We start from the raw sequence: 11,629 nt of genomic DNA, 5'->3' as shown, positions 1-11,629 counted from the left end.
GACCAAAACCAACACCCCTCAGATTCCCTCACCCGGGAAGGAGGCGCGACCCGGGGGCAGGCCCAGCGCGCACAGCGCGTCGCCCGCGCCGCCCACCCAGCCCACCACCCGCAGGATGTCCTCGTTTGCCAGCTGCTCGGCGCAGAGGCCGATGAAGTCCAGCATGGAGGCCAGGTGGGTGCAGTACTCGGCGCTCACCACCTCGAACACGGAGTAGGAGGGGGGAAAGCACACCTGCACATACTCGTACACGTCGGGGAGCTGCGCAGAGGGAGGGGGGCCGGGGTGCTGAGGGGGACGACGAGTGCGGCCCTGCACCTGGGAAGGTGCTGTTCGGCTCTCACCCATCCATCCCGCCGCCAAATCCCCAGCAACAAGCGATGTCAGTGGCCACAGCCCCACCCGCCCCCGACCCTGGACCGCTCGCTGCACTCAGAGCCTCCCCGGCGCGCCTGTGCGAGGAAAGCGTCGGCGTCTGCGAGGATGGCGGAGACCTGGGCGTCGGTGTTCTCCCCCGCCATGACCAGCCGGGAGCAGCGTGCCAGGAGCGGCGCAAACCTCTCCTGCACCGACATGCCCAGCTGGCCGATGCAGCGCCGCCGCCATGCTTTCCTCAGGGGGTGCCCCACTGTGCACATCGGCCAGTGGGAGGGCGGGGATCGGTGAGTCGGCGCGGCGCGTGGCCCGTGGGTGCGGCGAGTGCGCAGGTGCACTCACCCGTCTTGCGCATGATTTGCCTCGCACTGCACCAGACCCCCCCCCCACCCACTTCCCTCCCCACGACCCCGACCCTCGCACCTTGCCCAGCAGCAACGAGCGCGGAGTCGACGGCGTCCTGCAGCTCTATGACCTGCAGCGCGTCGATCAGCTGCCCCGGATTGCCCCGGCTGAGGGGGAGGAAGGCGCGGACCACAGACCACAGCCGCTCCTCAAACTTGACCAGCGCGGCACGGACCTTGAAAGGGGAAGGGGACACAGGCATGGGCGCATGGGGCGCTGGAGGGGTTCTGGAAGCCTGGCACGGCTGTGCATACGCATCTGCCCACACTTGTGCTGAGTACCCTTTCGTGCCATGACCCGCCCCCGATCGAAATGGAAGCGGCCCCGCCTCAACAGCACTCGTCTACCCGCTGGAAGTAAGAGTTCAGGTTCTTGGCCTCCTTCAGGTTGACCTGCGTCCCGCTCTCCAGTGCGGCCTGCGCCTTGATGCTGGTGCCCTCCAGCACCAGCAGCCGCTGGTACACCTGGAGCAGCGGCGCCTCGCCGTCCAGGAGCTGCTGGGCAGCTGCCGCCTCCCTGGGCAGCGCCACGATGTTCTCCACGTCCTGTCGCGGGTGCGGTGGTGCGGTGAGCGTGCTGGGACATCCGTGGTCTCCTGGCCGGTGCCTGGGAACCAGCATGCTGGACCCCTCGCGCAGACCTCCCGTGGTCCACTCCACCCTTCACCACCCTGGCATGCCCTACCCCGTACACCCTCACAAGCACATCACGCCACCGTGCACCTTGAGTGTGCTGTGCAGATTGCCATGCACCGCACTGAGCAGCTGGATCTTGTCGTGGCTCTGGATGAGGGAGGCGCTCTCCGTGCACAGCGCCTCGATCGTCGCAAAGTCGGAGCGCAGGGCCTGGATGGCGGCCAGGGCGGTGTTCAGCATCTCCACCCCGCCACGCGTGGCCTCGATCTGGGCGGCCACGGCGGAGCTCAGGGCGGCCTTGTTCCCCTGTGTGCAGGTTTGTAGAAAGAGGTGCTTCTGTATTCAGTGCATGGGGCCAGTTGCACGATGCGGATGGTGACTTCCATGCTGTTGGGCTTGTCTTGCCATCAGCAGAGGGGGTGTGACACCGGGGACCCCCATCACCAGCACCTGCTGGCGCATGAGATACTCCTGTCGGAGTGCCGGGAGCTTCTTGAGGTCATCGGGGTGCTGCAGGAGGCGCTGGACATCCGCGATCGCCGCGCGGCGGGCGTCATTGGCCTGCGAGGTGGAAGTGATCTGTGAGCGCCATGGAGGGGGTGACAAGCTGATTCGCGACACTCACCCTCGCACTACTTACCTCTTCGGCAGTAGACATATGCCCTAGCTTTCATCAATCCCGATGCAGGGTCCGCATCGATTGCGAAGGGCGCAATACTGCCACTGAGGTAGTTGTGTCATCGAACTGTATTGACGGAAGGAAGCTAGCAAAATTGCCCTGCGAAGCTAGCAAAATAATCCGGTCTCATATTTAAGCGAAAGCCAGGCGTCGCCAATGCTATACGCGCTTGATCTTAAGCTTGGCGACAACCCTGCCAAACCTTGCGCGCGCGCATGCAGGCACCGACAGGACCTGTCTCTGTGCGGAGTGAGCACCCTCGCTTGAGAAGCCGATCGGAGACAATGCATTTGGATTTCTGTGGGTAAAAAATGCAGGCCATACCAGCATCGGTACATTGCGCGGAGAGAACCAGGATGTGACTGCAGCCCGCTAACCTGGGATGTCCCACGCATACAACCAGGCAGTCCAGTTGCTGGAAGATGCGCGGCTGGGCGCCGATGCCGCTTCAAAGGTAGGCTGTCGCATATCCACGAGATGGTGAGGCCATCGTTCCCTTGTTGAGGCTCCCTGATCATCTGACACCCACCCCTTCCGGCCACCCCTGGCACTCCCACCCTAGGCGAGCGCACTCCAGTCTCTGCGAGAGCTGGTGGTGCACGCTCACCCCCAGGAGCTCATGCCCGCCCTCCTGCCGGAGATCCTGGAGCTCAGGCTGCAGCCTGAGTCGGCACTGCGCCGCGTCTTGCCCGACGTCATCGATGGCGTGCTCCAGGCATGGAGTTGTGTGCGAGCAGGCTGGGCGACATGCTTTCTAGGATGTACATGAAGCAACCGGCCAGCAAACACGTGCTGCACCTCCTGTCAGTGGAAGAAGGGACCGACAGCCACCAGCACCCTGCACGATCCTCCCAGCCGCAGCCGTTGAGCATTCGGCTGCACACCCTGCTTCCAGCACCACCCTGCTGATTTCAACTCCCTCATCACTCGCCCCACCACCCCCGCACAGGTTCTGCCCACCCTGGACAGCCTGCTGCAGTGCCTGATGTGCCTGACGGGCCTGCTGGCTGACCCGGTGGCCGCCGTGGTGCGCCGCGCCGCGCAGTCGGCCCACCCGCTGTTCCGCGCAGCGCTGGTGCGTGTGGCGCTCACCCCCCTTGACGCCGAGCCCGCACTGCAGGCGCAGGTCTGGGAGGCGGCGCGCGCCATGCCCGCCGGCCTGGCCGCCGGCGCGCGCTCGGCGTCCACCGATGCCGCGCGCGTGTCCTGCCTGCGCGGCCTGGAAAGCGCGGCGCTGCTCCTGTCTGCGGAGCGGCTGCCGGCCGTGCCTGGGCTCAGCCCCGCGCCCGCGGCCCTCCCGGCCTCGCACGCGGTGCTGACGCGCGCGGGGCTGGCACAGGAGGCAGACGCCGCGGCGCGCGAGGTGGCGGCGGTGGTGCGCACCTGCGATGCGGCGCCCGGCCCCATGGCCGAGGCCGCGCTGCGCGCTGCGGGCGCGCTGGCGACGCAGCGCCCGCACTTCATGCCGCGCCTGGTGCCCGCACTATTATCGGTCGCCGCGCGGCAGGCAACGATGGTGGGCGAGACGGCAACAACATCGGGGGACGGCGGCACGGCAGCGACCACTGAAAGTGGCACGCCAACGGCCAGGGATGACGGCAAGTCAGTGACCCTGCCGCCCGCCACCAGGAAGGCGCTGACCGCGGCCCTGGCGCAGGTGCGCCGCTGCACGCACCCGCTGGCGGCGGCCTGGGCCAGGAAGGTGGATCGGGCCCTGGCCGACCTGGCGGGGGGTGGGGGGACGCAGGACGGTGCTGGCGAGGCGTGTGTGGTTGCCGGCGGGAGAGATGGGGCGGCGGCATCCAAGCCAAGCCAGTCGGCGCCGGGTCGGCCGGCAGAGGACCCCCGCCCCCCGCCGGCCAAGCGTCCCTGCACCGAGGACCGGGCCACGGAGCCCGCAGGGCCCGCCTTGCCTGTCGAGAGCCCACGGGCAGACGGTGCGGAGCTGGCGACGAGGGTCGACGAGCTGGTTGCGCGGGGCGACAGCGCCGGCCTGGCGGCGCTGTACGCGTCTCTGGACGCCGAGTCAGCCGCCGAGCTGGTGCTGGCGAGGCTGCACCCGCCCGGGGGGGCGCCGGCGTCGCTGGCCGCCGACGGCGCCCCCCTGCCGGCCTGGCAGGAGGACCTGCTCCGGCGCATGGCTGCTCCCGGGAACGCCAGCGCGGTGGTACCTCCCCCTGTCACAGATGCGAGCAGGCAGCCGGCCAGGTCGGCAGCTCCCTCGCCATCACCCCTGGTTGCGGGGGCCACTGCTGCGACGCCCACGCCCCCTCTCCCCGCCGGCACGGCGGGCCTAGTGGCCAGGTTCACCACCGATCCCCTACCCTTGAGTGCCGGGGAGGCGGCCAGGCTCCGGGCGCTCACCATGCGGCGGCTGGCGGCGGCCGCGGGGGGCTTCGGGCACTGGCTCGCGCCGCGACTCGCCGCCACGCAGGCCGACCTCGCTGGGCCCTTCCTGGAGGAGCTGGGCACCGACTTTCATGCCAGGGGAGGGGTGGAGGCAGTGCTCGACTTCCTGCACGCCGCGTTTGCCGCCGAGGGCCGACAGGACTTGGGTGGTGAGGACGAGGCGGTCACAGAGCGGCAGCAGGGCGACGGCTATCGTGCCGTCCTTTCCAAGGCCCTGGACCTGGTGCGCCGCGCGCTGCCACCCACCGACCGCTCCCTGATCAGGTGACAAGGGGGTTTGGTCGATTACAAGCACGCCTGGCAATGGGGAGTTCACTTTGTTGGGGGTACCCAACCCTGCTCCCTGCGTCTCTCTGGGCATTCCATCTCCAGCAAGCACTCTCCACATGCCAACCTGTACAGTGTCCTCCTGTCTGCTCCTGCGCTGCCGGCGGAGCTCTTGCGCGACACCCTCGAGGGCCTGATGCAGACCGACCTTGATCACGCCACGCTGGGCCTGCTGGCGGCGCGCGACTTGATCCTGGCGCGGCCGCCGGCGCGAGAAGTGGCCCTGGCGGCGGTGCTGGCCGCGGCCCACAGCGAGGACGCGGGGGTTAGGGACCGCGCGGTGCGCCTGCTCACCAACCGGCTGTGGGGATGCCTGGGCGGCCGGCTGCAACCCAAGATCTTGCGTGAGGCGGAGCGTAGCCTGCGCCAGCTCGTGGTCCGCGAGGACGGCGCGGCGGTGAAGCAGGAAGCCGATGGCACGGCGGCGGCGCGGGTGCAGCAGGAAGCCGATGGCGCGGCGGCGGCGCGTGTGAAAGCGGAGGCCACCGATGGCGCGGCGACGACGTCAGAGGACGCGGGGGTCGAGGCAAGGGCGGACACCGAGGCTACTGCGGTGAAGCGGGAGCTCGGCGAGGGCGCGGCGCCGTCAGTCGAGGGCACGGGGTCCGTCGTCGACCCCGCCGCGGCCTGCGCCCTGTTCTGCGCCCTCTGCACCCGGCAGCCGGGCCTGCTGCCACGCCTGTTCGAGGCCTTTGGCAGCGCATCTGGTGGGTGTGAAAAGGGGGGGGGCCGGGTTGTGAGGACACCTCACGCGACCTGTGCCTGCGCGTGTCGATGCGCAGGAGCGACACCACATGACCAAGCTTCCCCCCCACATCCCGGCAGCTTCTGGCCGAGAGGGCATCCTGAAGTACGCGGGCGGCCTGGCCACGACGCTGGGGCCCACCTCCCGGGACCTGCTCGGCGCGCTGGCGGACCTGCCGGAGGTGCGCAGGGGTGTCAGCGGGCCGAGCCAGTCCCTGTGCTCGGCCACGCCTGGTTGGGTCCCATGGCCGTCGGCATGCAGCCCGTCATGCCTTGAGCTCCTGGCCCCGGCACCCTGATGCCTGAGATCGCGACTCCCCTCCCACACACCCACCCCTGCTCCCCCCCATCCCCTCCATCTCAACAAGAACTGCATGGACCTGGCGCTGGGCATGCTGCACGCGCTGGCCTCGGCCCTGCCCGCCCTGCCCGAGGGCCTGGTCCGCGCCGCGGCCGACCTGGCGCAGGCCTCGTGCGACGCGCGCCCGCTGGTCCCGCTGCTGCGGGGTCTGGGGCGTGAAGGCCTGCTGGCCCGCCTGCCCCTGCTCCTGGGCCTGCCTGGGGCCGAGGCCGGCGCCGCGCTGCGCGGCGCGGCGGCCGACCGCCTGGTCCCGCCCTCCGAGCTGCTGGTCGCGCTGCACGGGCTGGACCCCGTCGCCGTGCCCGGCGGAGTGCGCGCCGTGATGGCGGCGCTGGGCGACTGCCTGGCCGACCCCGACGCCTTCCCCGCCGAGGCGGTGGCCGGCGCGATCTCCGCGCTGCTCACGCGCGTGCCGCTGCCGCCGCTGCTCCTGCGCACCGCGCTCCAGGCGCAGGCCTCGGGCCCGGGGCTGGCCGCCTTCGTCGCGCGCACCGTGCTGCCCGCGCTGGCGGAGGGGCGTGTGTGGGAGGACCCCGGCGCCTGGCGCGGCTGGGTGCTGGCCGCGGGCCGGGGCGCGCCCGCCACCTTCCCCGCGTTGCTCGCGCTGCCGGCGGCGCAGCTGCGCGCCGCGCGCGCCGATCTGCCGCCAGCCGTGGCAGAGGGCCTGGCCGCGCACGCGCTCCGTGAGACGCATGCGCTGCCCCGGGAGACGGTCGCGCTGTTCCGGGAGGGCTGACGTGGCGGTCGGTGCGGGCGGGAGGCTGGCAGTGCTAGATGCCCGCCCTGTGAGACCCGACGGCGGCGGCAAGGTCGCATGCATTTCTCAGAACATGCGCCGGCGGTTCTTGCTCCAGAGCGCGGCACAGGCATGGCACTCCCGTGTCTTCAGGCCGGCTCCGGGGCAGCACATGTGAGCCACTGCCCAAACCACTCTATTGAGACTGACAACTGAGATTACTCTACAGCGGGTGGCCATGTGCAGTGACCATGAGGAAAGGAGCAGGTGCAGGGTGCCGTGGCGGCCTCGTGTCTGAGCAGGCAAGGGGGAAACTGTTCTCGAGAAGAGTGCAAGGGACTCGTGGGATGACGTTTCCATCCAAACATGGGACCTGCGCACCAGAGCCCCGTCCTGCAGGGGTTTGAGCCTGCGGCGCCACCCACGCACGCACACTCCTCCTACTCGCCCCCACCCCCCTCCCCTTCGTCGGCGCCCGGCGCGTCAGCTGGCCGCGGCCTTCTCCCTCGCCTGCTCGCTGTTCACCGCATCCAGCACCGGCTGCAGCTCGGCAGCGGTGAACACCCGGTACACGAGCCGGCCGGCGTCGGTGCGGGACAGCGTGGCCAACTCTACCTTGTCGGGGGTCAGCGTGGTGCTGTCCATGGTCTTGCTCATCACCTTGATCACCAGGCGCACAGCCTGTGAGAGAGGGAGGAGTGGGTGGGTGAGCTTTGTCATGTTTGGCAACGACATCTGCAACATGGCCATGCATGGGAGTGTTGATTTGATTCTTTGAATAAGCCATGCCAGGCTGCCCACCCCGGAAGGGATCTCGATGGGAGACCAGTGCCCTGCAGGTCCCAGGCTGCAGCGCTGCCGGCAGAACAACCTCGATGGACCATCACTGGACTGAGGATATGGTCGACGTTATCACTCCCCCACCCTAACCCCTGCGGCCTCAACAACTCAACCACCAACCAACCCTCACCCGCTCCAGGTCGACATCCTCGGCGTAGTCGCCCTGCAGCACGTTGGTAGCCGCCTGGTGGTTTGCGCCAATGCTGGTGGCCTTCCAGCCGCCATAGTTGCCGCTGGGGTCGGACTGGTAGAGCTGGAAGCCGCGGTGCTCGTCCCAGCCGGCATACAGCAGGGACACGCCAAAGGGGCGCAGGCCGCCGTACTGCGTGTACCCCTGCTTGGTGTCGCACAGCGCGCGCACCAGCTGGTCCACGGGGATGGGTTCTTGGAACTGCAGTGTATACCGTTGGGCGTGCAGCCGGCACGTGTTCACCAGGATGTTGGCGTCGGCGGTGATCCCCGCCACCGCGCAGGCCACATGGTCGTCCAGCTGGTACAGCTTCTCCCGCTTGACCCCCACCGCAGTGGTGTCCAGCAGCTGCGGGTCGAGGGGGGGAGTGCAGGGTGAGGACGCGGTCGCGGCTGGTGTCTGGGTCGGGAGTAGGGTGAAGCACAGGGCCACCAACCACACCCCCACACGCACCTTGGAGGTGATCTTTTTCTCCGCTGCCAGGACCACGCCATCCGTGGCCAGAACTCCTACGCACGACCCGGCATTGGAGATGGCCTCCATCGCATACCTGCACGCATACACGGAAGCACCGGGCGATCAGGAGCGTGCGGGCGGTGATGGTGATCCACGGGACTCCGGACACAGGCTCCGGCTCACTCTACTTGGTATAGACGCCCCTCGGGACTGAATATCGTTGTGCGACTGTCATATCTCCGAGACATGGCGCCGGACCGGCAGCCAACTTCAGAATCGTGGGGTGATCCTGGGGGAGAACCTGCTCAGGAAGGACGCGCGATCCGTAGATTGTGATCGCCTTCACCCCGTGATTTCAAGTGTTTGGAAAGCTTTAAACTGCTCAAGGTGTTCGTGATTCCCTCACCCTCCTGCATGGGTGGCGTTACTTAGCAGGGTCCCCGGAGCCCGGGTTCTGATGGGGGGCAGCATGCCCAGCAGCAGGACCAGGTTGCCTCTTTGGGATGTGCACGCTGCGGTCCCGGGGTCCGAATCCTTACAACATTGCATTTATTGTGCATGGGCCAAGAAGCTTCTGAATTGCATCACGCCCCTTCCCAGCGGTCGCCGTCGTCGTCGTCGCCGCGCCTCAGTCTCCTGTCACGGATGTCCAGCACCTCCCTGGGCGACATGGGGGGAGAGCGTTGCCGCTCCCTCCTTCTTGGGCCGGGCGAACCAGGGGGTGAGCGCTGCCGCTCCCTCTTCATCCGGTCCCTCTCGCCCCTGGGGCGCCGTTTGCTGGGACCGCTCCCGGCCGCCAGCATGGCCGGGGTGGCACCCGATGCATGCCGGGAAGCGACGATCATCTTGCCATGCCTATCAGCCTGCACAGTCAAGTGCCCCAGCCGGCTCATGTGCTGCCAGGCACGGAAGGGGGGAATGGGGATGTAGATTTGTCTGGGCGTGCAGTGGGGCCCTTGCCAAGCTCACCCATGGCGCCGCCCCCGGGCAAAACCCTCCCCTAGAGGCCCTGGCACAGGTCACAGCACCGGTGCGTCCTGGTGGACAGCTCCTTTGCAGCGCCCCCCCGCCAGCCTAAGGACTCGTTACATCCCCGCGCCCCACTCCCTCCTCCACGTGCCTCACCTCGCACAGTGTGGCAAATGTGTCCCCGGTGTCCCTCTTGACATCCCAGTCGGGGTTCCTTTTCCTCAATGTGTCGGCCAAGAAGCTGAGGTTCATGGGTAGGGGCTTCACGGCCACAGTCTCCTTGAGGGCCGCCACAAACTGCTCTTGGATCCTGTGCACGTAAGGGATTTTTGGGCGCGGGGCCACGCTGGGCGGGGGGTGCGGAAGAGTGGAGCCGGGCGACACATCGCGTCGATTTTCGAGTGCCCCCGGTTGGATCCCCTCGCTGGCGTGCCAGATACAACACCCTTGCCAGCCATGGCGCACGCCGGAGATCAGCAGCGGCCCAGCGCCGGCCGCCAGGCACCTGCTGTCGGCCACTCTGCCATTCGTGGGCCGTCTTGAGCGGCACTACAACATCCCAGCCCAGACGCCGCTTCACCTGACCGAAAGGTGGCGCTCCCCACGCGGCACTGGGGACAGACGAGACGGGCCAGGCGAGGCCTGGCGCGACGGACTGGCCCTCCGCCCGTCCTGGCGCGACGGACTGGCCCTCCGCCCGTCCTGGAGAGCCGGACTGGCCCTCCGCCCGTCCTGGCGCGACGGACTGGCCCTCCGCCCGTCCTGGCGCGACGGACTGGCCCTCCGCCCGTCCTGGCGAGACGGCGGCTCTCGCAGCACGTCCAGGGGGCTCCGGCTGCGGCTGCGGCGCCGCGACGGGCCCACGTCCTCCCCGCCCTTCGCCAGCTTGCGCTCGAGGCTGCGCGGCGCGTCCCTCTCCGCCCCGCGCCGCTCATACCAGCCCTGCTGCGCCGGGGGCCCCTCGGCCCGCTCGGCCCGCGCCTCGTCAGCAACACCGCGGCCCGCCCGCTGCCGACCCGCGGGCTCCTGCCCGCCGTCGCGATCCCGGGTCCGCCGCGCAGCCTCCGCCATATCCTCCCTAGCGCCGCGCGGGCCAGTGGTTGCGGCTGCCTCCCGCTCCTCGCGCGCGGGGCGCTCGCTCAATTCGCCACGAGGGCGGGTGCCCGCCACGGCCTCGCGGTCCTCGCCAGTGGTGCGCTCCCTCGACCCGCCACGCCTCCCCCGCGTGCCCGCTCCCGCCCCTCGCGCTCCCGGTGACCTGCGTCCCTCCACCTGCCGCGCCCTCTTCGCGGCGGCCGGCGACCGGCTGCGCCCATGTGTTGGGCTGCGGCCCCTCCTCCTCTCCTCCTGCCCGCTGCGTTCGGCGGGCCTGGCGCGTGCCTGCTGGGACTCGCGGTCGTCGGCGGGGCGACTCGCGTCCGCGCGGTGACGTTCTGGGTCGGAAGACCGCGCGCCGCTGGCCGGGGCGCCATTGCCGGCCGGCGCCTGGGGGGCAGCGGCGGCCGGCTGCGCTGCCTGCAGCGAGGCAGCGGCGACCTGCTGCGCCTTCTGGACGGCGGCCGTGGCTGCCAGGCGCTCGGCCTGGGCTCGCAGCCGCTCCTGCGCAGGAGGTGGCGGGCCGGGTCGGTGCGGCGCCGTGGTCAAAGGCTCCAGGTGATTTGCTCATCCAGGGGCAAGCTGCAGCGCCTGCGCCCCTCATGAATGAGATTCCCGCAGACGCTTGGGCATGCACGCCAAGGAGACGCTGCTTCTACTGCTCAGGGTTGCGTCCAGGATCGTGGCACCACACAAACCGGCGACATCGTTCAAGTAGCGGTCTTCAGGTGCCCACTCAGCCTCTACGCCATCTACCCTACAGCCACACTTATTTTCCGAGAGCCCTCCAACCTACCCCTGCCCCATGTGCAAACCCTCATCCTACCTCCTCCACTTCGTCCTGGAACTTCTTCAGGCCAACACTGGCCTTGGACCGGACCTTGCCGATGACGCGGCTGGTGGAGACCAGCTTGTCGTCGGCCGCCTCCCGCTCCTCCACCGCCGTGGCCAGCCTGCCCTCGGCCACGGCAATGGCCTTGCGCGCGTCGCGCTCCTCCCCCTCCGCCTCGCGGATGGCGCGCAGGGTCTGGGGTAGCTGCCGCTCGCGGGACTCCCACACCGCGGCGAAGTGGGCGGCCAGGACCTTGGCAGCCTGGAGCGCGGCGTCCACGTCGTCCCGGTGCTCCCGGGCCTGCCGGCACTGAGACGCGCAGGTGGTGAGGTGCAGCCGGGCGAGGTCGAGCCGGTCCTGAGCGGCCTGCACCTCCCGGGCAGCCCTCTGCGATGAAAAGCGGCGAAGGTTGAAAGGTGCGGCCCCGGGACGGACGAGCAGTACATTTCTACACATGTCTCTCTAGAGACCACGTCTAACCTCTTGCTGCCGCCTGGCCTCATCCTCCAACTTCTTGCATCGGTCCAGTTCCGCCTCCAGAGCTCCCGGAGGGAGAAAGCCCACCGACATCGCGCG

The 11,629-nt window shown here is 69.1% G+C and overlaps 3 protein-coding genes across 3 annotated transcripts in view; 1 reads left to right on the top strand and 2 right to left on the bottom strand.

Annotated features, from left to right (window-relative positions):
* Positions 1-2,073, bottom strand: part of F751_5133 (Exocyst complex component 3) — a gene marked incomplete at both ends in the record, with an annotated part of 5,361 nt that extends 3,288 nt beyond the window's left edge. The window contains 7 exons of the mRNA XM_011398876.1: positions 33-261; positions 414-628; positions 799-955; positions 1,128-1,325; positions 1,503-1,721; positions 1,866-1,976; positions 2,056-2,073. Of these exons, the coding sequence (XP_011397178.1) occupies positions 33-261; positions 414-628; positions 799-955; positions 1,128-1,325; positions 1,503-1,721; positions 1,866-1,976; positions 2,056-2,073 (1,147 nt within the window). The remainder of the gene's footprint in view (positions 1-32; positions 262-413; positions 629-798; positions 956-1,127; positions 1,326-1,502; positions 1,722-1,865; positions 1,977-2,055) is intronic.
* Positions 2,074-2,476: 403 nt separating this feature from the next.
* On the top strand, positions 2,477-6,671 carry F751_5132 (Symplekin; the record flags this gene model as incomplete). The annotated part of the gene is made up of 9 exons (XM_011398875.1): positions 2,477-2,548; positions 2,657-2,800; positions 3,044-3,220; positions 3,347-4,135; positions 4,529-4,767; positions 4,906-5,537; positions 5,656-5,756; positions 5,943-6,455; positions 6,555-6,671. 9 exons carry the CDS (start codon positions 2,477-2,479, stop codon positions 6,669-6,671), a joined length of 2,784 nt encoding a protein of 927 aa, XP_011397177.1.
* A 483-nt stretch (positions 6,672-7,154) lies between these two features.
* On the bottom strand, positions 7,155-11,623 carry F751_5131 (Proteasome subunit alpha type-4; the record flags this gene model as incomplete). The annotated part of the gene is made up of 6 exons (XM_011398874.1): positions 7,155-7,352; positions 7,642-8,049; positions 8,155-8,251; positions 9,983-10,068; positions 11,048-11,440; positions 11,534-11,623. 6 exons carry the CDS (start codon positions 11,621-11,623, stop codon positions 7,155-7,157), a joined length of 1,272 nt encoding a protein of 423 aa, XP_011397176.1.
* Positions 11,624-11,629: the final 6 nt, after the last annotated feature.

This window comes from Auxenochlorella protothecoides (genome assembly GCF_000733215.1).
Source record: "Auxenochlorella protothecoides strain 0710 unplaced genomic scaffold scaffold56, whole genome shotgun sequence".
In the NCBI taxonomy this organism is placed as follows: domain Eukaryota; kingdom Viridiplantae; phylum Chlorophyta; class Trebouxiophyceae; order Chlorellales; family Chlorellaceae; genus Auxenochlorella; species Auxenochlorella protothecoides.
Note: the sequence above shows the minus strand (reverse complement) of the source record. Positions and strands in the feature narration are given on the sequence as shown.